General features: G+C 36.8%; 1 protein-coding gene across 1 annotated transcript in view; it reads right to left on the bottom strand.

Moving 5' to 3' along the window:
• DOK6 (docking protein 6) overlaps positions 1–27,703 on the bottom strand; it is a 244,715-nt gene that overhangs the window by 79,022 nt on the left and 137,990 nt on the right. The window contains exons 4-5 of the mRNA XM_062633085.1: positions 21,714–21,833; positions 11,766–11,955 (exon numbers count right to left, since the gene is read on the bottom strand). Coding sequence (XP_062489069.1) covers positions 11,766–11,955; positions 21,714–21,833 — 310 coding nt within the window. The remainder of the gene's footprint in view (positions 1–11,765; positions 11,956–21,713; positions 21,834–27,703) is intronic.

Here is a 27,703-nt window from a genome sequence, read left to right as displayed (position 1 = left end):
TTCTCTGCAGGGCTGCTTTGAATCTCTTCTCTGCCCAACCTGTAGCTGTACCTGGGATTGCTCTGACCCAGGTGTAGGACCTTGCAGCTGGCATGGTTAAACCTCATGAGGTTGGCATCAGCCCACCTCACAAGTGTGTCAAGGTCCCTCTGGATGGCATTCCTTCCCTCCAGCGTTATCAACCAAACCACACAGCTTGGTGTCATCGGCAAACTTGCTGAGGGTGCACTCAATCCCACGTAAAAAAAAAAAAAAAAAAAAAAAAGAATGGCAGACTGCCATGTGCAGCGCCTCACTTGGATGTGTCTCCAGTCTTGGAAGCTTGACTACCCTACGTTCTCCTACAACTGGACCTTGATCTTGTTTGGAGGTTGTAGCAGTGGAGCACAGCTACCGTATACCCGTGACTGATGAACGGTACCGCCTGTATCAAGGAAGGTCGTCCTCTTCAACTGAGTGTGCAGCTTTGGGAGGGACGCACGTGGAGTGGTGAGGGAGGAAGCGGACACACGCCTAGCCAGCCAGATCAGCCAAATCAACCCTGGCGATCAATGGGGTGACAGATGTCGCAGCCAGAGTGCCCTCACACACAATTCCTAACACTCGCATCCAATTCCTTCACTCCCATTCCTAACAGTAAATGATACGTATGGTCAGAGTTTTTTAGAGTCCGAATGCTGCATACTAATAAATGCAGTTTTACAGTAAGTGATGACAATTTTTATTTAGTTTGATAATCCATTTGATGATATTTCAGCCATAATAGCACAGATTTCAGGAAAATAAAATCTCTTCTGTCATTCACTCCAAAATATTGTTTTCAGAAAGCGTACTGGGGATCATCCAAAATATCATTTTAAAGGATGAATATTTTCCAAGTTGGACAGAGATTTAAAAAAAAAAAAAAGAAAAAAGAAAAAGTGCAACAATGTGAAAATCTGTGTGCAAAATCTGATTCAAGCAAGCCATGCAAGTACATATATTTGACTTTTTGGCCACTGACAGGATAATCAAGTAGATGAAGCACCTCAGTGAATTATAGAACAGTACTGAGTTTTATTCCAAAAAGTCAGAAAGATCAAATGATGCTTGGAGTCACTGAGATTGAGGGATTCCATTAGATGCTGCCCCTCCCTCCCCTCTTTCTAATAAGATGGAAGCTTTTTAGAAAATGTGTGACAAATGACTACTCACAGAAGAAATAAATCACACATCACAGAGTACAGCATTATTAATAGCGCAATAATAGTAATAACTTACTGTGATGGCAAAAAAGTTCTATTAGGAGGGACACAGCAGCTAATAGCATTTCCTCTAACAGGGGCTAAGGGACAAACTTTCCTTTGCTACCTTATAAATAAGGGGAAGCTTAAAGGAGTGTGTGTGACCAGTCAAATACACCTCTAAAATAGCCTGACTCTTCCAGAATGCTGCTGAGTAGGCACTGCCTATAAAGTGCTCTCCATCTCCCCAATGTGACAAGAGCTTTTTAGATATAAAATATCCCAGGTATTCCCTGGTTTGTCATTTTAACACAAAAAGCAAGTGAATGCAAGCTCCTCATTAATTTGCCTTCAATGCCATTGTCTTGATTTTGTTTATCTATAGCTTTCTACAGAAGAGTAGATTTTTTCTAACTAATGTCAAAATTAATGAAATTAATTAAGTTAATGGATGAAAATAATCATTACCTTCATGATTATTGAGTTTTGCAAACAAAATTTATAAAACACTAAAGCAAAAGAAAAAGATATTAAAAAGTAAGTAACAGTTACTCACATCTTCCAAAACAGTCATGTGTGCACGGAGACCAATATGTAAATTTGGAATATATATATATGTTTGAAAATATGTATCTAAAATACACACATATATATATCTATAAAGCTCTGTTGGTAATGGTATTCAACTTGCTAATGAAAAGCCAGAATACAGCTACTGAAAAAAAAGAATCACCTTGGAAATTTCCACACTAGGTTTTGTTCTTACACTATTACCATAGCCAGAATACAGAAGTATTTGTGGAACTTCTATATATCAGTGAATGACAGTAAAGGCCAAACTGACTTCACTGACCTCTTTTTGAAGCAAAGAAGTTACTGGGTAACCTTATCCTCCAGAAAAGCTACATTTTAAGTAAAGATAAACAAAAAGATGTCAATGGGCATTTTATAAGTGAGTTTATTAATTGTTAGAACAGTGAATTAATGTTATCTGAAAGAACAGAAGGAATTAGGCAGATATTAGGTAGCTATTAGGCTGCGTCCAAACCAGCGTGATCAGCATGTCAAGAGAAGTGATTCTCCCCCTCTACTCTGCTCTCATGGGACCCCACCTGCATTCAGCTCGGGGGCCCCCAACACAAGAGCGACATGGAACTGCTTGAGTGAGTCCAGAGGAGGGCCAAGAAGATGATCAGAGGACTGAAGCACCTCTCCTATGAAGACAGGCTGAGACAGGTGGGCTTGTTCAGTTTGGAGAAGAGAACGCTCAGAGAGACCTTAGAGTAGCCTTCCAACACCTAAAGGGGACCTGCAAGAAATATGAGTGACTTTTTATAAGGGCATCTAGTGTCAGGACAAGGGGGAATGGCTTTAAATTGACAGAGGGAAGATTTAGATTAAATAGTAGGAAAAAATTATTCACTACAAGGATGGTGAGACACATGAAAAGATTGCCCAGAGAAGCTGCAGTTTTCCCATCCCTGCCAGTGTTCAAAGCCAGGTTGGATGGCGCCTTGAGCAACCTGTTTTAGTGGAAGGTGTCCCTGCCTATAGCAAGGGGGTTGGAACTAGATGATCTTTAAGGTCCTTTCTAACCCTGCTGTTCTATGACTTTATAATTCTATGAATCCTTCCAAGACAATCTTGCTAAAGCAGCATTCTCAGCTCACAAGCTGTGACTGGCAGTCACGCTATACTCAACTTGATTCCAGTATAACCATCCCAAGACTGAGGGAAAAATCAAACTTCCACTGCAATTTCTCACATGTGACAAACAAGAGAGAACCATTCACACACTAAAATAACATTTAGAATAAACCTATTTGCCACCTGAAGTGGAGGAAAAAGTGTTATTGACAACAAATAAAGCCTACAAAGATTTAAAACCGTGCCCCTTTATGCTTCTGCATAATACTCCACGTGTATGTGTGTAAACAGGGGTTTGCACAGGTTCCTACATATTAATGAGTAAGGCTCTTTTGTTGTGCAAATTCCAGCTTTTGCATTTTGCTTACCTGCTTCTGTATCTGTACAGTATATAGGCTGAGCACAGAGGATATTCCAAACCTCCTCCTCAATCGATGATACTACATTTATAAGCTTTGAAGAAAAGAAGGATTTATTTGTGCTTAGCATGCCGGCTGGCTAGGTGGTCCTCTGTGCAAAACGTGGCCTTCTGGATTGCCCTTGTGAAGTGTTTAACACTCTTCTACTGTCTGTACAGATAATTAGGTGCCCAGTTTCAGCATTTTTAATTAGCTCATGCAAATAGGCTTGGTGAGGGAGATATGCAACAGTATTTACATGCTAAAATAGACACTCTGGCTCTTACTGTAAATTGTATTAAATAAAAATAAAGGATATTAAAAATTACATATTTTGTATATATGTGTTTTTGAGTTTTGCTGTTGTTTAAATGGGGCCTTTTAAAGCATTTTTTTACCTTTCAAATCTGACATATTTCAATCTTCCTGTATTTTGAGGGAGAAGCTTAAATGTTATTCTGTTATTATGACTCTTGGAGAGAAACAAACCTGCTGTTGGGGCAGGTTATTCAGAACTGCCATATGAGATTAATTATTGCTATTACTCAGTGCGGAATTCAAAGGTTAAAATGTAGAGTTGAAACAATAAGCGAGTCCTAATGCGATTTAGAATGTATGAATTATTTCATCTGCTTCTTCTCTGCTCATACATTACACAGCAATAATCTTATTAATTACATTTGGCATCAGGAATATTAGTCCAACAATTCATGCTTACAGGAGAGCACATGTATGGAAAAGAACAATTAGAATATGGTTAGTTAATAACAAATTTTCTGGGCTCAAGCATGGGTGCAAAGCCATCTGAAAGCAAAATGGCAGCTGGTCTAAAAATAATAAAACAAGTCTTATTTTGATTATGACATACAACTGTCCTATGAAGGGAGAAGGCAAATTGTGCACTTCAACTGAAAGGCACAGTTCATGTTATCTCAGGATCATGAGACAGAGCATAACATGCTCTCTGCTGATACATTAGACAAAAACAATACAATTCTTGGCAATTTCATTAAAAACCTTTGTAACATTTGAATTAGGCCAATGATACTGGATATCTAGGGATCAGCTGAAAACTCACGCTGCACCCTCTGTGTTGTAAAAAGTGCACATAGGAACCACTTCTATAGATACCACAGAGATTATGGCTTCACTTCTGAGTTGCTTGTCTTCTGTGTTAACTGGACAAACTTAAAGTAACTTTTTTCCTAACTGCATACGTTTAATTCAGTACAAATTCACCAGGCAATTTACTGTTTATGCAATGGTGAATTAATGAATTAGTGATGTGCTCATTCCTATCAATATGTTCATGACAATGTTATAAAAATTCAGCTGTGGGGTTTGCTGCCCTGTCCTAGGAGTCACTGACTTGATCTATTTCTGATTAATTCAAGCTCAATAAATGTAACTTTATTATTTCAATATGTTGTCTTTTTTTTGAGATGCCTTTATTTTTCTCATTGTCGTGGTTTAAACCCAGTCAGGTAGCTTGTTCACTCACTCCCAGTGAGTGGTGCCGAGCTGACAACAATCGAGGTCCGTGTCCGTCTCCCCCCCCCCCGCCTCCCCGCACCGGGGCTCTCCCCTTCCCCGCTCCCGGAGGAACGGGGAGGAGGATCGAGAGAGTGCAACTCCTACGGGTTGAGACAAAAACAGTCCAGCAACAAATCACCACCGCTACTATCAGCTAAAACAATGATAAGGGAAAATAACAAGGGAAGAGAATACGATACCACCGGCCAAGAAAACGAGTTCCACCCGGAAGCCCCTGTCCTTCCGGGTAACTCCCAGTTACCCCTCACCCCAGGCATGATGTGCTGTGGTATGGAATACCTCCCCGGCTAGCCTGGGTCAGGCGCCCCGTCTCTGCTTCCTCCTGGCTTCCCTTCCTCCCTGGCAGAGCATGAGCCTCACAAAGTCCTTGGCCAAACCAAAATATCCTTGTTATCAGCTCTGTTCCCGAGCTGAAAGTCAAAACACTGCACTGCACCAGTTAACACAAAGGAAAAACATGACTGCTACTGCGGAACCCAGGACACTCATCAAAATTATAGCTTTCACAGCAAAGTGTAATGGTTCAGGCATTCTTTGACAGTTTAAGAAAATCTTTTGTAGGTGGGTATATCATGGCTGAATTTTCAAAACAGGGATGAAAAATGCAGAAGTTAAAATAGAAATTTAGGATAAAGAAGGTTATATATAAACCCTTCTGTCTGTTTGCCATGTTCAGATATACTGTGGAGAATTTCACTGTTATGTGAGTTTTGGTGGAACTCACTCTGATTTACCAGTTCTAGAGCAGTCTGATAGGAGCCTTGGCAGAGAGAAAAATGAAATGGGTACTTTGTAAATCACTTAGAATGAGCTCTATTAGCTTTTGCTTGTAAAAGAGCTTTTAGATTAGGCACCATGATCTAAAACAGATTAAGAGTCCTGTAGATGAGTTAAACATGCAACTCATTTTTATAAATAACTATTTATTTCAGATATATATGCATCTGCACATGGGTGTTCATACTGCTGCTCAACCCAAAGCGACTTACAAATTCTACTACAAGCTTATGATTTATAATGTTACTTAGAATAATTTATAACATATAATTTATAATTCCATAATAAACCCTTGATAATCTTAATCCGCAATTTAGATAATCCACCAGCAATCAGGAGTTGAAGGCTTCTCTTCAGGCAGGTATAGACCTGAGTTCATACCTACACAGTGTATGAAGTCCCAGAACAATGGTCTCATGAGGCACATACAATAAGGGAACTCTCGCCACATAAAGGAAAAAAGAGGCTGTTTTCTGTAGCTTAACTTTAAGGGTTAATTGACTAATAAATTTCATATTAATACCAAAAATTGCCACAGAAGACTGTCAGACAAATGAAAGATTTCAGTCAGATGTAGTGCCTGAAGCAAACACTGAACTTTCTGCATGTAGTGTAGCATCTGTGTATCTACCACTGAGAAAATAGGTATGGCAGTCTTGGGTCTCATAAAGGGGAAATAAAAGTCCTGAGAAATTCTCATGTCACCACTCTGCAGTGATTGAGATTAATATTTTACTACACCAAATAAAGATTCCAGATCTTAGAAATGACAGAGAATACCACATTTCATTAGATTTTCTCTGATGAATCAAAAAAACAAAATCAAAGGCAAATAAAGAAGGAATAGTCCAGTATGGTTAAATGGGTTAAATGCATATCATGAATAAACTTGGCAATACTTGAAACCATTGAAAATTCAATGTCTTGTTTACAACACATAAGAAAATATACTTTGGCAAAGAGATTGTGTCATACATTTGAGGCTCCTGTTCTTGAAACTCCAAGTACAAACCTACTGCCTTCAAGTTCTCCTCAGCTGGAAAAGTACAGTACTTGACAAGGTTTGGCTGGGGTTTCCACAGCTCATCCCCTAATTGTGTTTAACTAGATTTCAACTTGACTTTGGCTTTTTTTTAATATACTTATGACCAGTGCTTAAGGAGTTGACTAGACAGCTTCCATACATAGAAAATACTGTTTAACGTAAATGGCAGAATTGCTGTAGAGCAAAAGAATGAACATTTCAAATTGAACAAAAAGTCCATCTGTGTTTATTTTTCTCAATGCCTCAATTCTGAATTCTTAGGCATCAATTCTTATGCCTCCGTCAGATTGTTTTGATAAAAGGAAAGCTTGGAAAACTGCCTTTTGCAGTTCCAGCCAGTGAATTTTAAACATTGCTTATGGTCTTTGTTATGGATTGTTTGGTTTACAACATCAGCAAAATGAATCCTGTAACTTCAGCAAGAGTCTGAAAACACTGTCTTCACACCTGATCTTGACTATGAGATATGTCATCTGTACCTGTTTTACTACTTCTGTGCTATGTTTCTTGTACTGCATGCAATTAATGCAATGCAGTGCAAATTTACAGTACCTTCATCTGGACAGTTAGGTGGGTGGTTCCATAAGGAGCACACTTCCCATTTCAGGGGTTTATAATCAGTCAGTCAGGGAAAAAAATACCTGCGTACGTAGAGCAGCAGTTCCAAAAGTCTGAAGAGAAGAACGTGCATTTGTGCAGATCAATTGCATTCTTAGGCGCAGTATGTCCAACATATTCTATACCCTAAATAATGAGAATGAGGTGTCTGAACACTATCCATGTCCATAAATTAAGGAAATCCTGTTGACTCATAGATGATTCAACACTAAAACTGTTGCCATGGTTTAACCCCAGCTGGCAACTAAGGATCACGCAACAGCTCACTCCCTCCCACTCAGTGGGATGGGGGAGAGAATCAGAAGGGTAAAAGTGAGAAAACTCGTGGGTTGGGATAAAGACAGTTTAATAGGCAAAGCAAAAGCTGTGACTGCAAGCAAAGCACAACAAGGAATTCATTCACCACTTCCCATGGGCAGGCAGGTATTCAGCCATCCCCTGGAAAGCCGGGATCCATCACTTGGTTACTTGGGAAGACAAATGCCATCACTCTGAACTTCCCCCTCTTCCTTCTTTCCCCAGATTCACTGCTGAACATGATGCCATATGGTATGGGATCCCCCTTTGGTCAGTTAGAGCCAACTGTCCCAGCTCTGTCCCCTTCCAAGCCTACTCGCTGGTGGGGTGGGGCAAAAATCAGAAATGGCTTTAACTCTGTTAGCACTGCTCAGCAGTAACAAAAACATCCCTGTGTTATCAATGTTGTTTCCAGCACTAATCCAAAACATAGCCCCATACTAGTTACTATGAAGTTAATTATCTCAGCAGAAGCCAGCAGGCCAGTCCAAAGCTGCTTAGGTAGAAAGCCTAGCTCTTGGAAAAGTAAATGATAGGCTCCTACCTCAGATGCTCAGAAATACTGTGGAATTCACTGTGTTAGGTGCATGTTATTAATCAGTACAAAGTTACTGTAGTGCTAATGGAGTTGTGAATTACTATTTTCTGATTGATGGATACAACCCATAGGATTAGCTCTAATCAGGTACTTCAAATAATGAGAATCTCTCTACCTAGTATTGAAGTAAGCCACACAAAACTGTGCTTCCACAAATCTTGGCAGAGTTTGGATAGGGAAGAATACAAATTAAGTAAATCAACGTGAAAGAAATATATGCTTTTATTGGTCCACTAAATAATGAAAAATAAGGATATATCTAACTTCATAGGTCGTGCAAATGTACATATTTACAAATTCCAATTTAGTGCAAAACTAAACAAAAAAATCTGGGAGTTTAAAAAATGTGTTCCTTCCTCCCACAGAGGAGAAATTACATCCTCCAAATCATGTAGTTTTTATATTTCATTAGACAAGCAAACAGTTTAGTTTTATATATTTGAGTACATATTCCCTTTAAATGCAAAGTCATATATTTCTTAAAAGATAGATTTAATTGTCAGGAAGCTCAATTTTCATCATTATATTTATCATATAATCTCTTTGCAAATATGTACATGGATAGAATATTTCAATTTATTTTAATGGGAGGGATTTATTTTCTTAAAATGATGTAATTCCAAAAGTGAGGATGGATAATAAATATATAAAAGTGAACTCTTAATGTTCATGCAAACTTCATATACACATAGTGCATAGCAGCTAAAACTCTGTAAAAAATAAGAACCTACTAAAAATATTTCCTTTAAAGCAATTGCCTACATTTAATATTTAAGCCTCAGGGAAAAATTAAAGCAACTACACTTTTACTGCATAACATTCTCCTAAAACACTGATAAGTGCTTCACTTCTGATAAGACAGCATACATCAGGAATAAACTGTATTAAGGTACTAGCAGATGAGGGGACAAAGAAAATCATGCTCAGAAATATGAGAAAGATGCTGAATAAAAAATAAAAATATAACCCCAAACAAATCACAAGATTTCAAAATAAGGGTTAGTGTTGCTCTATACAGTCTTCAGATGTTATTGAAGATACTGACTTTTCTCTAGTTGTATTCTTTACCTCTACATTTTTCTGTCAGTCTAAATCTAGTCTTTATGCATTTCCAAATCAGACGGATAAAGCACTCCCAAGCAAGCAATAGGGAGGAATCATATCAAAGACAATAAAGCATGACAGATAAAGGCAGTGCTAGCTCATAATAATAAAATACAGGAAAACAATCCAATTTTCACCAGGTTGCATGGTCCATGGATTGTAGCGGAAGAGGATATTCAGATACTAGTATGGAATTAAAATACTGTAAGGGGCTTGAAAAGGCAGAGATAAGTCACATTTTTACTTGAATGTATACAATCATTACATATAGTTCGTTAGTACTGATGTGACATAAATAAAAATAGAGCAGTACAGAAAGCAACTATCTTGCAAAAAAAGAATTTCACTATAATATCGTATGACTTTTTTCGTAATTAAAACACTGTAGAGAATGACACACACTTTGAGGCATGTATACAAAGTCACCCTTAAGTGACTAATATGAATTAGCTTTACCAGTTTAATTTTAGTTAATGATGATTTGCATTTCTGAAGATAGTTTCCTTCAGAATCAATTAAAAGAAATGGGTCTATTCACAGATAGATATACTACTCTGAATAAGAAACATTAGTAAGTCTTCAAGCATTACATTTTTATTAAAAAATAAACTCTTCCCCTTTAATAAAATGCATACTTGTAAATATAAATTTAGCCAAAGAATCAAATGAATGGTTTATTCATAAAGAATAGGATTAAGTTAATCTTAGGGGTTTTGCTTCTTTGCTTGCTTGCGTGCTTTGTTTTCCCCAGAATAATATGGTGGGCTTCAGGCAGTGATTTTGGCATTTTACTCGCTTTATAGCACTGTGTAGGTGTGCCACTTGAACTAGTTTCACATGAGGTAGTTTGAGAATTAGGGGAAGGAATGATTTAGCAAAGCATTCTTGTTAAAAGTGTACATTTGAATGAGTCCCACAGTATAATTTCATTGAAAGTAAACTGAAACAGGGGTCAGCCATTGCTATTTTTTAGGAAAAAAAATATTAAATAATAAAAAGTAGTGATGTTTATATGTGTCGTGGTTTAAGTCCAGCCGGTAACTCATAACTACGCAGCAACTCGCTCACTCCCCACCCTTCCTCCTTGCTCCACTCCTGGAGTGATGGGGAGGAGAATCGAAAGAATGTAATTTCCATGGATTGAGATAAGAACAGTCCAGTAACTAAGGTATAACACAAACCACTGCTGCTACCACCAATAATAATAATGATAAGGAAAATAACAAGGGGAAAGAATACGATTGGTCACCACCCGCCAACCGATAGCTAGCCTGACCCAATCAGTGATCTGGGCTTTCCCTTCTGATTTATGGTCAGAGTACACATTACTCAGCAACAACTAAAAACATCGGTGCTATCAGCATTGTTCCTAGGCTGAAAGTCAAAAACACAGCACTGCGCCAGCTACTAAGAAAGAGAAAAATGACTGCTACAGCTGAACCCAGGACAATATGGATTGTAGTGGTGAAATCATCACAGAAAAGTAACAGAGCACTAAAATGCTCAGGTGACATCAGTCTGAATATACAGTTACAAGCTAAGTGGTAACTCCATCTATAAGAGACTGAAGAGGAATGTTGGTCATTACCTCCTTGGGCTGTAAGATTGAACTGACCCATGCTTTTGTTTGAGATCACGAACTGTACTTTTGGGAATATTTGCTAATTGAATTAGCACACAGCCAAATGCATATAAAGATTGCGTGGCTAACCCAAGAGTGAAGAGACACTTGTGATTTCAGATTGCTTCAGAAAATTCAGGCTCCACATAAGGGAGTATGACAAACTTTATGAGGTAGAGTCTAGAACCATGAAATACAAGATAGAACATCACCAAACACAGAGATAAACAGAGTAATTTCTGCACAGACATGCAGTGTTTCATATGTAAGGCAGTGGATCTAATGGCAAGATATGAAATGCATTAAAAAGATATGAAAGGGAGGCAAAACAGAGATCCATGGACATTTAAAACTGATCTGAGGATGGAAATGGCAAAGAGGATTAAAACAGGCAGAAAAAAGAGCTAGCCTTTTTATGAGTTCACAGTGTTCTCTGTACTCCTGCTTGCAATTATACTCCAGGGTGGTAATCGCTCATCAAGAACATCAAAAAAGAGTAATAACTATTGTAATGGAAATTATTCCATTCACACTGTGTGATGAGCCTTTTTCATGATCCAGAATTAATTTATTCTACATCAAAAATACTCAAATTATACTACACCAGTGTTTAAGCACAGTGAGACTCATAAACCTTTAGAATGACAATTCAACTGCAGTTAAATGAAAGTCAAAGGAAGCTTAAGCTCATTTTAAACATAAGATATACTAACATTTATTTCAAACACTGGATTGAATATATTGCAAGGTAATCAACAAACTAAAGTCTATGGAAAGGCCATATATTTCATCTTTCTTTATAATGAAAGGCTAATCTAACTTATCAGACTGATTTCCCAAAACCACTGCTTATTTCTTCTTGCTGTTTCTCATTAATTCTTACCTTCCAGACTCAAATGTGAACCAAGTTGAGTCACGTCCATATCTCCTCAAAGAGCTCAGAGGCCACATGACCAACTTGACCTTGGCATTGTGGATGTCCCAGAGATAGATGTTTTCATGTGTGATCTGCATTGTACATTCCCCATAGATATCTAAATTTGGTGTAGGCATAAGATATACATTGAATCGTTCTGCAAGAAACAAACACAGAATAAGATATGGCCAGTTAAAGCAAGATTTTATACTGAGAAAAAAAAAAAAAATCAATATGTCTTTAGGTGCTGCTGGTTCAGAAATCAAGGTCCAGTTTCTAGCTTTGAACAGAGGAGAGGATCCACTGATATTAAAGAAGCCTTGATAGTGTACATTGGTGGAGTAAGACTGAAACATCTTTCACAGATGATCTGCGATGTCCCTCTGACATATGTCCCTCTGACATATCCCCCTGACATATGTCCCCAGCAAGTTAAGTGAAGTCTTTTTTCCTCACATTAAGGTCAACAACTCTTTGCAAATCAAAATTCACAATGACTTGACCTCTGATAGACACTCCTCTCTCAAAGAATAGAACTATAGGTATCTTGACAAACCATTGTCCCTTAAAAAGCCTGTACTTAAAATAGCAAACCCAGGTTTACTTATCAAAGCTTGTTAATAATTATGTTCCTTGTGTTCAATTTCTATTTATTTGCCAAGTCATTATCATCTGTCAAATTAATAACATTTTAAATAATCTGTTGCTTTCTTGAGAAATCTGATTCAACATGATATATTATTATGGTCATGACATCAACTGCTATCAGCTGCTCTTTCACTGCAAAGTGCACTCATTGCAGTAAGAGGGAAAGGGCATTAACAATTTTCTGAAGTGCCTGAATTGCATTTGATCTAACAAGCGATGCAAAAAGTATCCTTAAAAAAAAGGGAGAAAAAGAAAACAACACAAGATGATATAAAACACCATTAACTCACATGGAAGGAATTACACCACAGCAACAGCAGCAGAATTTTAAATCAAAATTCAATTTTCTTTGAAGAATAACTAATGTTTGTATAGGTTGCTTCTATGAAGAATGAAAATGTCAGTTAAATTTCAAGTTGTAGAGTTGAAAGTGCTAGCCTATATTTTAACTCTAAAGGCACTGAAATCTTAGGGGCTTAATAGCATAATATGGGAGATTGCAGCTGATTCACAACTTCCTCTCACAATTTTCTTTTAGTTTTGACGTAGGATAGAAATACAAAATGTTAATAGTACTGCACTGAGGGGTGTTGATAAAAAAGTTAAGAACAATTTAAAGTATGAGTAAATGCAATGCTCACTCAACAATCAGTACTGGGAAAATGTACTTTAAAGCGATACCTGATCAGAAACTTGTCTCTAACTACTTGATAAACGAATTACAGCTTGGTGTGGTACATTTTTATGCCACCATTTGAACTGAATTTTCTCATAAAAATTAGGAAGGAATTTAAAATAATCAGAAGAGGAATAAAGTGAGAGAAATTTATCAAAATAGTCAAAATTAGACCCAGCTTCCCATTGTTTGACATTCAATATCACAAATACTATGGCTCTATTTTTAAAACATTTGATATGTATATATATATATACACACTTTTATGAAAAGTCAGTGAAAATATTACAAATAAGTGAGTTAATATAAAATATGTTAGAAATGGGAATATGAGGGAGAGAGAGATAATATAGTAGCAAAAGTTTGGGTGAGGAATTAATGGAAGCAGGGAACTGCTCATGAGCAGCTAGAAGTACACTTCTCATCCCCAATGCTATTCTGTTTCAGGCAATTTAATTTTGTCCTATTAATGACTCCCCAATTTATTCATTCGTCTCATAGCCATTCAAACTCTTCTCCCAGGCTCTAATTCTCATTAATCACACTAATGACTGTTTGCCCTAAAAGTTTAATTTTATGACTAACGTCCAAAGTGTGAAACTCCTAAGGTTTTGTAAAAGCCATCTGACACAAAGCACAAATAGATTAGCATGTGCTCCTGAGATCACTGCAAAGAATTTCCCCTAACCCTCAGTGGAATGCATTGGGCACAACTCTAACCAAATGTCTACTAAAGTAAATGCAAGGACTTACACATGGGAGTATGAGTCAATGAGTACACTGGGAAGGGAATGGTAGAGAACATGCTAGGTTATACTTTGCAATGATATTCTAGATAGATAGATAGATAGATATAGATAGATGCCCTTTTTCAGTATCTGTGTGTCATGCAAAAATGCCTAGGAGCTCTGCAGGTACGTTTCTATCATAAAAAAGAAGTTTATGTTCCAGTTTTGCATTGTCATGCTGTTACTCATTGTTACCTTCTCTATTTGAAACGAAGATGCAGATGATTGACATATCAGTTAGTTCTCTTTTACATCACATGATATCACACAGTATGCCTATGGGGGAACAGTGCTACCATGTGAGAACAGAAATCTTTCTTTCCCTGTCTTCAATGACAGAGTGCCTCAGACAGCAGAGAAAATGGAAAGGTACAACTGTTTTCTGAAGTAAACATTAAACTGTTGTTCTGAAGGTAGAAATTACCAGGATAATCATGAAACGCTCAACTTCTCTGAAGTGTTTGAGGATATTATTGCATGAAGGGTATTCAGGACATATGGTATCCTCAAACTGTCAGGAGACATTTGCTGACTTTGGAAGGTCAGTGTCTGAGGTGAAGTGCCACAGAGTAAAGAAAGTATGTCTGATTAAACTGAACATCAGCTGCAGGGCAAAATGTAGTACAGTTGGAACTTACTCAAATTAGGAAGAAAAGCAAGCATATAAATGTATGTGTTGGAGAAGATTGAGGATATATATATTTGTTTTTGAATTAAAAACTAATGCTTTTGCGTAGTGGGAAATTTAGGACATGGAAAGGTGCAGATACTATTAAATGATTTTAGGAATGCAAGGTCCAATTTTTCCATTTCAGAAAATATTTAAAAGAGGTATCTAGATAACTATAATACAATCATTAAATTTTTAGTGGCAAGTTTTGCCCTTAAAGTTATCCAGGTAAGAATAAACATTCATAGGCTAGATTTGGAAATCCCTGCTGAATTCTTTCATCAGATCTTCTGAATCACATTGAAAAGGATATTCTGCTTTTCTGTGGATCAGACACTATGTGCGTATGAGTATGATAACAACAGTTCACCTTACCAACCCTAACTATCCTATGATTCTATGATTCACTGGGTAGTAAGATTATGTAAATAGATAAAATCTAATGAGGGATCCAGAAAAAAGGGAGATTGAAGATACCAAACAAGGAGACGCTATCCTGTTGAACAAGACAAGGCTGAGACTGAGCAGGTGCAGTTCCTCAGCATCCAGCATCACTATCCTCCTCCCTCCTCTAAAATCTCTGAGAGCAAAGTTCAGGGAATGGGGGAACCAGGATGAGAAAAAAAAATGCTGACATATCGACACTTATTATTCCACTCTTTTCAATGTAACTCCTCTTTCCCATCTCCTTGAATAAGCAGAGCAATACTTCATCATACACTTTCTGCATGTAAAGGTGTTTAGCATTTAGGCTTTGGCAGGAATATGACCTTTAATAACGTTTTCCAGATCACAGGAGCACAAGAGTCTTCGTTAAAACAAGCATATTGACTGAAACAGAGACTTGGCAGGAAGTCTGAAAAAACCCTAAGCCTTTCAGCTCCAAGTCCAGCTGTACCGGGGAAGAAAAAAATGACTGTGAGGCCCAAAGATAATGGTTCTAGCATTTTATGACCAGATTCCTTTGCCTAAGTCATCCCACTTAGAAAACTGACCAGATGACATTGAAATATTGCAGTCAAGATGCTTTGTTTCATTTGAGCTTTAATAGGAGGAAAAAATACTTATAGAAGGAGGCAGGCAGGTTGATGGGGTCTGTATGAGAAAAGGGTTTAAAAGCAAACATTCAATCTCTATCTGGGAAAAAAAAAATCTTCCGTCTTTGAGACTTCTGCTGCCACCCATCTGTGGCTAACTTTCACATGGTGTCCTGGGTTAAGAGCTTTAAGTCTTAAAGTCAGGGCATTTTGTGTTCATTCGTATGTCGGGTTTATGAGGATGATTCCGTCCTGCTTTACACAGTGAAGAACCAGGACTCCAGAATTAATTTTATTCCTTTGCTTGCAATTTTTCTGCTTTGAATCCATTAAAAATGGAAACATTTATTAACATCTCAATGAAAATATAAAACATACCATACATAAATTATTTTAAATTGTTTCACTGATAAATAGTAGAGAAGAATATGAACTCTCACTGGATGAACCAGCATTAAAACTGTAAACACCTTTCTTCTCTGAATAAAGCTTGCTATATTTGGTTTATGAAAAAGACACCAAACCCAAAACCACAAAAAAACCACCCCAACAAAACAACAAAACAACAAAAAACCCAGCCAAATCCCAAAATATAATAATGCATTAAGGATAACAGAAGATGAATAAACAACAAGCAAAATGCATTTATGCAATAAATCAATCACTAACAGAGATTCTACAGAGTCTAGAAAATAACCAAACCCAAGTCATCCTTGTGAAAGTAATTACAAAGACTCTATGTTTTGGCTGTAGCTTGTAATCTCAAGATGTAGCATAAAGAAATAATTCATAATCCCCTTCTGAGAATTCAAGGAAGTTATTCACTATGAAAGGCTACATTTTTGCTAACAGAAATTAATGATGGTCTTTCATTAAAACCCAGAAAGCAAGACTGCTGCACTATGGATTTTTTTTTTTTTTTTGAAAAAAAGCGAGTAAAACAAATGTTATGAAAAAGAGGAAAAACTTTACAAAGGAAGTAATTTTATAAGATAAAATTTAAATATTAGGCAGGAAGTAAAAGTAAGAAATCAATTATCTTCCAAACTTTACCAGAATTCTAAAATAAAATTTAGTTTCATAATGCATTAAAATAAATAAAACAAATAGGCCAAAGAACCAGTAATTCATAATACAAAAGCATCATATTGACATCACAGGCATGACACCTACAATAACGGAGCTACAGCACCAAAGATGGATCAGGCGTTTTCTTCAGTTTAAAAAATTGCCTTACATTTGCCTACTTTCTTCAGTGTTTATATCAGGTTTACAAGAAAAGTTTAATGGAATATGATTTAGTGCAAGTAGTAGTGTTATCATTTAGCATTCAAAAGAGCTAGGAACGGAGTTCACCAAAAGGAAGCACCTGTTCTTAAAGAGTGAACTTATTTGCACTGTGCACATATAATGCTTTTTTAACCAATATTGTATTAAATATTCTGGTTTCTTTTCTCAGTAAACATAGTCTGTAATGTCTATTTGGATGACTTCTTCCGAATTACCTCCTTTTATAAAGAAAGAAAATAGTGCCATGTTGGAAATAGTGATATTTAAAAACCAACCAACCAACCAAACACAAGCATGAACAAATTCTAGATATGATAAAAGGCGGGCAGGTAAATAGATTTAAAAAAAAATAGACTTGTTTTTGTTGTTATATTTTGAAGTGTATTACAAAAGCTTCTAAATGCATTAAGAGCTGGAAAGGAAGTTTCCAATTTTCCCAGATGAAGACAGCACTCTACATTTAAGATTTCTTTTCCTAGCAGCAGCTTAAGAAACCTAAGGGATATGAAATGTGTGTGTCAGTATCACAGGATATTGCTTAGAAAACAACTCGTCAACAGTGTTATCAGATCCAGCATTACTGAGTCCAGGTTTTCTTTTCTGAAGTTATAACTGCGCATTATTATTTGTCTTAGCATTGTATATACAGCTCCGCTGCCATTATGCTAAATTAGTTACCTGAACAGGATCATTTAGCCTTTACTGATTTTGATTCAATACTATATTTTTATTCTTTATCAAATAATCTAAATGGGCATTCATAAACAGTAAGAGATTCTGGTGTGAAAATAAATTAAAACAGAAACAGGGTTGCTGCTATAGGGCTGAGGAACACAAACAAATCACTTGGATTTGCAGGAGAGAGAAGGTAAAATGGTTGGAGAGTAACAGAAGCTCCATTCCAAATCTCACTTTTATTGGAATCTGCGTATCAATGCAAACTAAGCAGCTATTAGTTGTGAGCCTTAAATGTAAAAATAAAACCACCTAAGGGTCATTTTCTACAGGAGAGTTTACACAACAAGACTTGCAGTAATACTTCTTGAAAGTAATAACAGAGATGAAACCCAGTAAGAAGCTTTCTGTTACTGATGTGCTTTGCACAAGAATTGCTTAGATGTCTTCTCTACCTGCAAGACACAATAGCTAGAGGTCTCTGCTATAACCAGTGCAGATCTATAGTTTGGTTCTTTTAGCTATCACCACTGCAGAGTTGCTTGGTTCTGGAGGGTCACACAACAGTACAACTACAATAAAATAGATCTCACTAGCACCTACTGAACAACTTAGAATTGTAAAAAAAAGCCCATCTCTTTCAGATTGCTGCACTGCCGTAAGTTTTTAATCTCATATGACAGAAATGCCTTATGAATGTATGGTCTTTTAGCCACAACCTTTGCACACTAAGCAGCAATTTTGCCAGCCTTTGGAACAGTTTTTAAAACCATATTATTGCATTTGTGTCACAAAGAATCAGGTGTCTTTCCTTCTGAAATCAAAAGCTCATTTCAGAACCACAAGAGTGAGAGCAGGAAGACGAACAGGCTCATATATAACAAAAAGAGGTATTAGACAAATCCAATAAAGCAAATATATTTTCCTTGCCAAGTATTTTCTGAAATGTGAATTCTTGGGTATAAAAAATATAAGTAGCAATTTTTATGGTCCTTACAAATGTTGCAAACTGAAAGCACTGGCTACAGTGGTCACATACAGCTGCTAAACCACACATCAATACAACAGAAACCACAGGTTTTTTTCCTGTGATAGCAAGTTTACCTGATCCCCCCAATGAATACCCTTACAAATACATAACGTACATCATGAAAATGTCCTTAAGGACAGGAATAGGCTAGTAGTTAGACAGATGAAGAACACAGCATAGTAAAAATATTATTGCCCATAGGTTTGTTCTTTTATGATCAAGGAAGTATATAAAATTTTAAACGTTTGAGAAAATCTTTAGGGCAAAATAATGATTCAAAAAAAGACAGTGGAATTAATGGTGGGAAAGACAGTGGAATTAAAAGAGGTGGGATTAATGGTTAATACACCTGTTCTTTTGGGATTGATGTTATTAACACCCTGCCATATCAGAGAGATATCAACAGCAAAACACCATTATTCAAATGCTTTTAGCTCTTAAAATGTAAAAAAATATAACATTTTTAAAACTGAAAAACCACTAGCACTGTAGTCTTTATGACAATGCAGTCTGTGGTCTTGCTCAGATACTAAGAGACATTTCTTGCTCAGTGCCCTGAAAGAAAGCCTTTGTATGGTTCAGGCAACAGAACATGCATGAAATTAGATGCTGAGGCTTTATGATTCTATCACAGGTTATACAAACAGTATTCCCACATCTCTGTTTCAAGTAAATATGAACACACTGAGTAACTCAAGAGGAATTATATGAAGTTGACATACTTGAAAAACGTTTTGAAATAATGAGTACTATAGGTACTATACTGGTGTACAGTTTTTACTTAACACACACACACACACACACACACACACACACAAAAGACCCCGAGAGTGACACGTCTGCCATTTTCACAAAGAGCAAGGTTTAGACGTTTCATACATATAGTCACTTTTCATGAACTTCAAATTGGAAAATTAACTTTGACCTTTCAGTTTCAGGTCAGCAAAAAGTCAGCAAAAGCTCAGTATACTTCTGAAAGGTTTTTAGGTATCCTTGGAATTACAGTTTTCCGGTTTTGCCTTTAAAAGCTACAATATGGGGAAAATGTACAAGAATTTTTTTTGTTTCTCAATCATGACTCACAAATTGATTCCACCCTCCAATTAGTCACCTTTTCCATAACACTGTCATGTGGGGAATGACACTGCCATGCTTGCAGAACAAGATAACTAATACGAACTGAAGTCACGGCTCCACTCAACTATTTTACTGAAGGAATCTGCTAAAGAAATTTGAGTTCAACTGCAGGTTCTTACAGCACAGCAAAATGAACAAAATTCTAGATTTCATATGAATAGTCTCTGTACACTTCCCCCCTTCCAAGTTGATTAAAAACCTCCCTACACAGAATTTGCTTTGCTTCAAAAAACTTTGACTTTTACAAATGCTTATTAAAATGCAGAATTGTGCATAAAAAAGATGGGGGAAGAAAGTGCATAGGTACCAGAATTACTTGTCTGAGATACTGTAACTAATGATTTAACAGAGGATGCTCATCAAATATTTGAATTATACATATTCAGCCACTTGGTTTAAAAGAGTATACCTAATAATACCCATCATGCATTCTTATTCATTTGATTTGTACAACAAATACATGCTTTGCTTCTTTGTTTCTTTTCATTTATTTACTTAAAACAATAAAGATGCTAATTATGTTCATATACATTGGTTGATAGCACTGGAATTAATTTCTAGTCCAAGGCAATTGCATCAAGATTAGTTCACACAACAAAACTAATCTATGCCTTCTGGAGGTCATGTGTGTGTAACTGAATCTCTTTCCAGAACAAGATGAAAGGTAGTATTTGCCATCCATGTCTGAAAGCTGCTGGACAGTATATGAATTCACTGCAGAAAGCTTGAAGAATTTCAAGCTATTTTTCTGCTCACATCACATGCTTTTGATGATTTGTTCCGTTTTGCATTTGTGAAGGAGTTCCATCTGCTCACATACTTTTCTCTTCAACAGCATGCATGAGTTTTATACCTATAGCCTATGAGCATATAGCTGATAGGATGCTTTGAGTAGTGTCTGCTCATTAGCACTCTCCTACATAAGTAGCTCTCCCTTTGTTAAGTATTTTGAGACTACAGATTAAGTTCTGTGTCTCATAGCTGGCAAACAACTTCACAAACATTTTGAACTTCTTTTAAATCGCACTTGAACACGTCTGATGTTTGAAAAAGAATTCTTAAAGATTTCTGTATATTTTATGTCATTAGGTTCAGAGATGTCTGGACTCTTCTACAAAATTAATACAATATAATTAATACAGTGCTATTTATTCAATAATTTAATTACTTATTTTTGTTTATAATGATAGTTGGCTTGATATTTTATGACCATTGAGGCAGTTTTTTTTATTACTCTGTTAAAAGCTGTTGGATCTTGTAAAAGCTTCAAGACAGTAATAATCATTAAAAGCTGTAATAGAGAGAGGAATAAATGAGCACATTTTGTGTTGCCATCATGTTCATTAATAGGAATTAAATGAAAGGACAATCGCAGATTTTCTTTTGTTATTGCAAGTACCATGCACTAGCATCCTTCCTGTACACATCTAATCCAAAGTTTTGTTCCAACTAGTCTTCATATGAAGACTTGCAAGCTCATGCTTAATGCTGACTAGCATCTGTCACTGCCCTTTTCACCTGTATTTGACAACATTTAGATGACCTTGAATTAATTACTTAAGACAGGTATGAGTTTAAAGCAAGTATGTGTTTTGCAGACCTAGAGTAGTGTTGATATGTTCATGATGTCTTTTAAAGGCTGTGGAACAACAACTGCTGTTTTATTCTTCTGCACAGAAGCCATTGTTTCCAGAACCAGGAGGGTTATAGTCATAATTTCCTATGACAGCAAAAAGCGAATGCAAAGAAGACATGAAGTCACTCTATGTGAGCTATCTGGCATGGAACTTAATCATCTTTATTTGTAGGAATAATAGGATTAAGCCTCAAAACCACACTCAAACATTTAGCTATTAATGATATTATGTTTTAGCCAATAGTAAAAATCCTTCCCACAAGCACAAGAAAGATAACATAGGACATCGCCTAAGAGCTGATCTAGGAGCAGCTAAAGAGTTACTTACCATTTTGTTCTCTCTGGACTCCAGCAGCAAGCAAATCTGGTTCCCCAAGACTTATATCATTGAGTCTGGTTCCTAGACACTCCATGCAGAGATGTTTGCACCATTCCTCTGCCTCTAGCTCTGGGAAAAAGAAAAAAAAAAATAAAAAAAAAAATCGTTCATATTAACATTTTACTCAAAAAAGTGTGAAGCTATATCAATACCTTCTTAGAGACCAGCTTTATGACAATGTGCTTGTTTTGAAATGTAAGTTATTACCATAAAGTTGCACATGAATTACTTTGCCTCAATTTATGAACTTCTAAAAAGGTTTACTCCATTAGGACTGCATCTTCCATTTTTAAGTTTGGGCATAGATGGAGCTAACAAAAAAGAGAAATGAGCACTAAGTTTTCAAGGCCGTATATTTCTAGTAGCCCTTCTTGAAAGAAAAATGCAATTTAGAAAAATGTTACATATAATATCTGAAATATTCTTTTCTGCTTTTTAGGTGAATCTGAACCGTTAAAGCACTTTCTCTTTCTAGAGAATGGTCTAGAAATGTTTTAGACCATTTTTCCAGGAGGAAAGATAAAAAACAGTAATAAAAGAGATCTTCAAACACAAAACATTCTTCTCTGCTGTACTGGATGGCTATGCCTGTCAGATTAGTCTGAATAATTAATTTCTTCAGTTCTGTTCACCTTCTTCTAGTCTCAGAGAAATTTGGGCACTAGTTGGAACATTATTATGAAAGTTTAAAACCACCTAGTACTTTCTGAGTTCTCCATTGCATCCCATTGACATACATCTGAAAGCTCCCTATCTGCCAGTTTACCAAGACCTAAAGCCCCCAAGGCATAACCCTCTGAGACACTACAACAGTCCTCACTAAGACACCCAGCCTCATCCTATCCACTTCTCAAACTTAACATCACAATATCTCTGGCACTGATCAAACAAAAAATCACAGAGTGTGAAACCACAGCTAATAAAAGTCATGCAACTAGGTTGGCTGTCTTTTATTACAGGATAGGCTTCACCTAAGGGAAACTTTATGGAGCAGCTTGGCACCAGGCACACACTGAGCATCCATTGTCATAGTCAGTCTATATCTGATCATCTTTAGGAGTGTGTGACTCCAGTCATCTAGAAATGTCTCTATTAAATTGCCACAGTTCTTTCATTCCTATTTTTGGGGACATCTGGAAAATACTTTTGTGACAATCTCTCCAACATAATGTTGAAATTTGGAGAGAGAGAAAAATACTGCATTAAAGCCTTGAAGCATCTAGTGATGATGACTCATTGTAATTAGTGAAAATTTATATCCAAGAAAAATCTTTCCATGCCTAATTGGTACAGTCCTAAAATCCTTGCCTGTTTAGGCATAGGTCTCAAGTGACAGAAACATTTGCTAGACAAGAAGGGGAGACAGGCATGCAATTCCAGGTTTCCAAAAACATGTGGATACCCTCCTTCGCTCGGGACCCTGAATACTCCAGGAACAGATTGCTCTTGGGTTATTCTGCTTATCACCTGACCAAGTTCCCAGACAGACAGTTCAAATGATAGAGCCTGTTTTGGGACTTTTGAGAGCCACATGTGGTTGCTGTCCCAGGGACACAAACAATTTGGGGGACTTCAGAGTGCTGTAAGAATAGCGGTTTCCCTTAACCCTTCCTAATTTTTTGTGGTCTTTGTCCCAGGACACAGATCCCCAAAGTTAGTCTTCTCATAACATGCTCAGCTTCTGGTGGCAAAAGACAGAACATTCTGTCAGTAACATGGAGATGACATTTAACTTTGTGAGAAGAAAATACTGAGTTAACAGCATACTGGTCCTTAACACTTCTACATTCTACAGGTACAGCCTCCTTGATGGAAGTAAGGAGAGAATAGGCATGTTTCTGGACATCAACAAAAACTTAGGGCTTTTAAAAGTAGTAAGATGAATTTGTTCAAAAGCCTACTTCCAAAATCCATCCTCTGCTCATGCATGAATAAATTTCCCTCTTTTTTCCCTTCCTCTCCTTCAGCCTTTGTAATTTCCTTGGATATTTGTGAGGTCTGTTGAACCACAGCCATACCTTATAAATCAGACCAACCCATGGAGAGGGCTTCATGCCAGGGAGATCGCAAAAGTGGACCACAAGGTGTACTGCCACATTCTGGGCACTAAGGGTCAGTGCACCAGCACATGGGTAAGTTAAGTCCCCCTCCCAGGAGGTTTTCCACTGAGTCACCCAATATCTGCTTCCAGCAACAGATAAACTTGGGGGAATTAGTGCAGAAAGGCTGGTAGCTCAAAGGTGGCAGTGCAAAAATAGTCCAGCGCTCCCATGTTTCCTTCCCTTATCTCTAGCAATATTTTTTCTGACTAAACAGGAGCAATATATATGTTGACAGAATGCATAGCTCTGTATAAAGCCTGCAGTTTTTCATGGAGTGTGGTCAGCATTTAACATTTTACATATTTTACAAAATCTGCATTTTCATTATGCCTGCACACAGATCAAAAGGGTACATTTTTGAAATGCAGAATGAGATTGATAGCAAACAAACACTAAATTAACCTTTCTAATTCTACCAGCATCTAAGGATAAAGGAAAACATATTGGCATTTCCATAAATCCAGCTTAACATCGATATACATTCAAAACAGGGCTCATGTAAAAGCAGCATGTTCTATTTATGTGTACTCTCACACCACATTTCCAGTAGGGATTTTTTTTTTCTGGAAACAAGCAAAAAACCCCATTGTTCTAGAAAGCTGTTTCTTGTAAGAGTCTTTGTTTTCATCTTCTCAGTCCACTTGCCTCTCTCTATTACAGGAACATCTAGATGCTGAAAGCTGGGATCCAGAAACTGCCTTTCAGGGTGTTTGGCAGTTTAATTTAAGTGGCTTCTTCTTAACTGCCAGACATTGATAATTAGACGCAGATTAGACTGTTCTCCAACTGCCGCAGAGAAGAAACTTATCTTACTTATCTTACGCTGAGCATTATAATGGCTATATTTTGCACAGTGTGGGCTATAACATACATTGTATTGCCACAAAACTCAAAATCTGTATCTTACAAAAATGACTGACTTTTAATACTACAGAAAATACAGTTCCAATGCAGAACTGAAATATCTTTCCACAGAACTGTGAGGATTTGTGTCTGCTGTCAGAAGCATCAACATTACCTGCAAATGTATGTGGAAGGTTGAGGGTATCAGGGTACTGTGTGAGTTAGTTTTACCTAATGCATCCTGATAGTTCTTGCCTACTTGCAAGGGATTCCCTTCAACCTTTTCCTTGACAGACGTGGAATATTCTTTAGAAGCATCTGAATTACCTTTCAAAGCCAAAGCGATATTTCTGCTTTCATCATGTGTATCTAAGAAGTTTAACATTCTTTTGCAAAAGGTCTATAGAATGCTTTGTGTTTCTGGGTAACAAATTAAATATTAAATATTATTTTTAAAAATTGCTGTAACGTATAGTACACAAAGGCATCATTCATAGTAGCAATCTTTAAGAATGACAGCTACCATGTCACAAAACAGACATACTACTGTTACTTATTTTGATTATATGCGTATATTGAAAGAGATGAAATATTATAGTGGCACCAAGTCATAAAACACCGTCAGCAAAATTCTTCTCTTTAATGCATGTGAATTAGATTTATTGGTGGCAAATGCTGAGTTTTTAGTCCTAAGTGCTACTTGTCATTGAAAATTTTAGTTTCCTTTTAAGATAACTGAACTCTTGGACTGAATGATTAATGGTAAAGCATGCTTTCACAGCTATAAATAAAATCCAAATACTTGCATTTTCATCTTTACTGTTATTCAATTACAAAATGCTGCTGTACAGATGTCATGAGGTGAACTAAAGTACAGAGATGGGAGACCTTAATTAGGCATTGTTTATTGCATAGGAAATATTACTGGGAACAAATCTGTAAACTTGCTATCTGAAAACAGACACCTTGTTACTGACAGTATATTCCTGCAGTTTAACTGATCTTCGAGTCATGCTGAGGTCATTTCCACTTCATTTCCCAGGTGATTAAAATGGTGCTGTGCCTACTCCAACCTCTGAAGTAGTGTAATGCAAGTATGTAATACCACAGGATGATCAATGGGTTTGTTAATATAATAATGATGATGAAATAATATTAGCAAATGGTGCTAGAAATCTAAATTTGTAACAGTGAAAGAGCTCTTCTGCTACTTACAGTTTAAAATAATTCATGTTACACAACATATTCTGCAGGGAGGGGGCGGTGTGGCAGAGATACAGGTACACAGATGCATTTCACTTCACTGTCCTTAGAGATCCTCCAGATCTTTAAGGCTAGGAGCAGAACTGTTTTCAGACTCTTAACTGAGGGAGCACTTTGTGTGTGGACTAAACCAAATACCTTCTAAATTCTGAAAACTTCACCTTCTTTCACATTTACCTCATGTGTTCACATTGCACAATCCTGTCATCTTCCACCCCAAGAAGTTGAGAGCATAGCCTGAGATAATGCCCCAAAGAGGTGACCACTCCTGCTCAGTTCAGCTTTTGTCTTAGTCAATAACGTGATTTCCTGCTCTGGAAGCCAGTGCCCTCCATTCCAAGAGATCCCTTCCGCCACTTGCAGCAGCAAATTATAGCATTCATAAAAAAAAAACTAACAAGACTCAATTCATGCACAACTCCTAAAGTTTAAAAACAAAGATGAGGAAGTTTGTCTCTTCGCCTTCTCACGCAACACACATAAAGCGATGTGACCAAGGATTTAAGTTGGAAATAACACACATGCAATGTTACAGAGGGACAGCAAACATTGTCCTTGTGGAAATCAAAAACCTCACTTACTTTATGAGCTTTCCCTAATGTCAAACTGTATAAACCTAAAATGTTTGACTCTCCTTCCCTTTAAACTTCTCTAAGGGGTCCAAATCCAACTGAATATTCTTAGTCTGAATGAAATTGGAGAATTTTTCCTGCTTGGATTAGTCCGGACAGGATTTAGACCTCATAATCTCCACTAAGAAAGATGGTGCAGAAAAGGGCCGATTTATCTCTTCTAAAAATCACTCAGCCTTAATTAGAAGTTAATAGGAAAAAAATACAATAAAATTTTCACAGGACTGATGTGCTATCACACTGTGCCACATACAATATATGCAGCAACTTAATATCTTTCTTTTTTTTTTTAACTAGCAAACACTATTGCCTGTAGGCACATAATTTCTTATAAAAATCAGTAATACCTTAAAACCCTTCATCAGAATCATCCTTTGATGATTCAAACATTATGCTATCTATCTTAGAAGTATTTAAAATGTTATCTAATGTTGCCTTCATTACTTAGGACACATCACACACTCAAACACAGATACAAATGCAATGCAGTCTTTGCTCAGTGGAATATATGGAACATTACTTTGTGCAATAACGTTTATTACTGATTAACACTGGATATGCATGAATTCAGCAAATTTTTGTTAAATGACAGCTAGGAAGCAATGAAGGGGATATGAATTCTATTTATTGTATAAGAACAGAAAATTAGTCTCTATGTAGACTGAAACTTGCTTTCAAATTAGACAGTGGGCTGCAATTCTGAAAGCAATTTTGTTATTTAAACTATTTTTATGGACCAATTATATTTTAAGATATTGTACAAGATATGGTACTCATATGGAGTTTTTGTTTTCTTTGCATTTTGACTGATATTGTCTCCAAGAAAATTTTTTGTATTTTTTACAACTGTGTCGTGGTTTAAACCCTAGCCAGACAGCTTGTTCACTCACTCCCAGTGAGTGGTGACAGGCTGAAAGCAATCAAGGCCCCGCTCCCCAGGGCTCTCCCATTCTCCGCTCCTGGAGGCATGGGGAGGAGGATCGAAAGAGTGCAACTCCACAGGTTGAGACAAGAACAGTCCAGCAAACAATGTACAACACAAATCACCACTACCACCAACGACAACAATGATAAGAGAAAATAACAAGGGAAGAGAATA

Source organism: Pezoporus occidentalis, unplaced genomic scaffold (assembly GCF_034315485.1).
Source record: "Pezoporus occidentalis ecotype Australia unplaced genomic scaffold, CSIRO_AGI_Poc_V1 ctg4, whole genome shotgun sequence".
In the NCBI taxonomy this organism is placed as follows: domain Eukaryota; kingdom Metazoa; phylum Chordata; class Aves; order Psittaciformes; family Psittacidae; genus Pezoporus; species Pezoporus occidentalis.
This window is presented reverse-complemented; position numbering and strand designations above follow the sequence as displayed.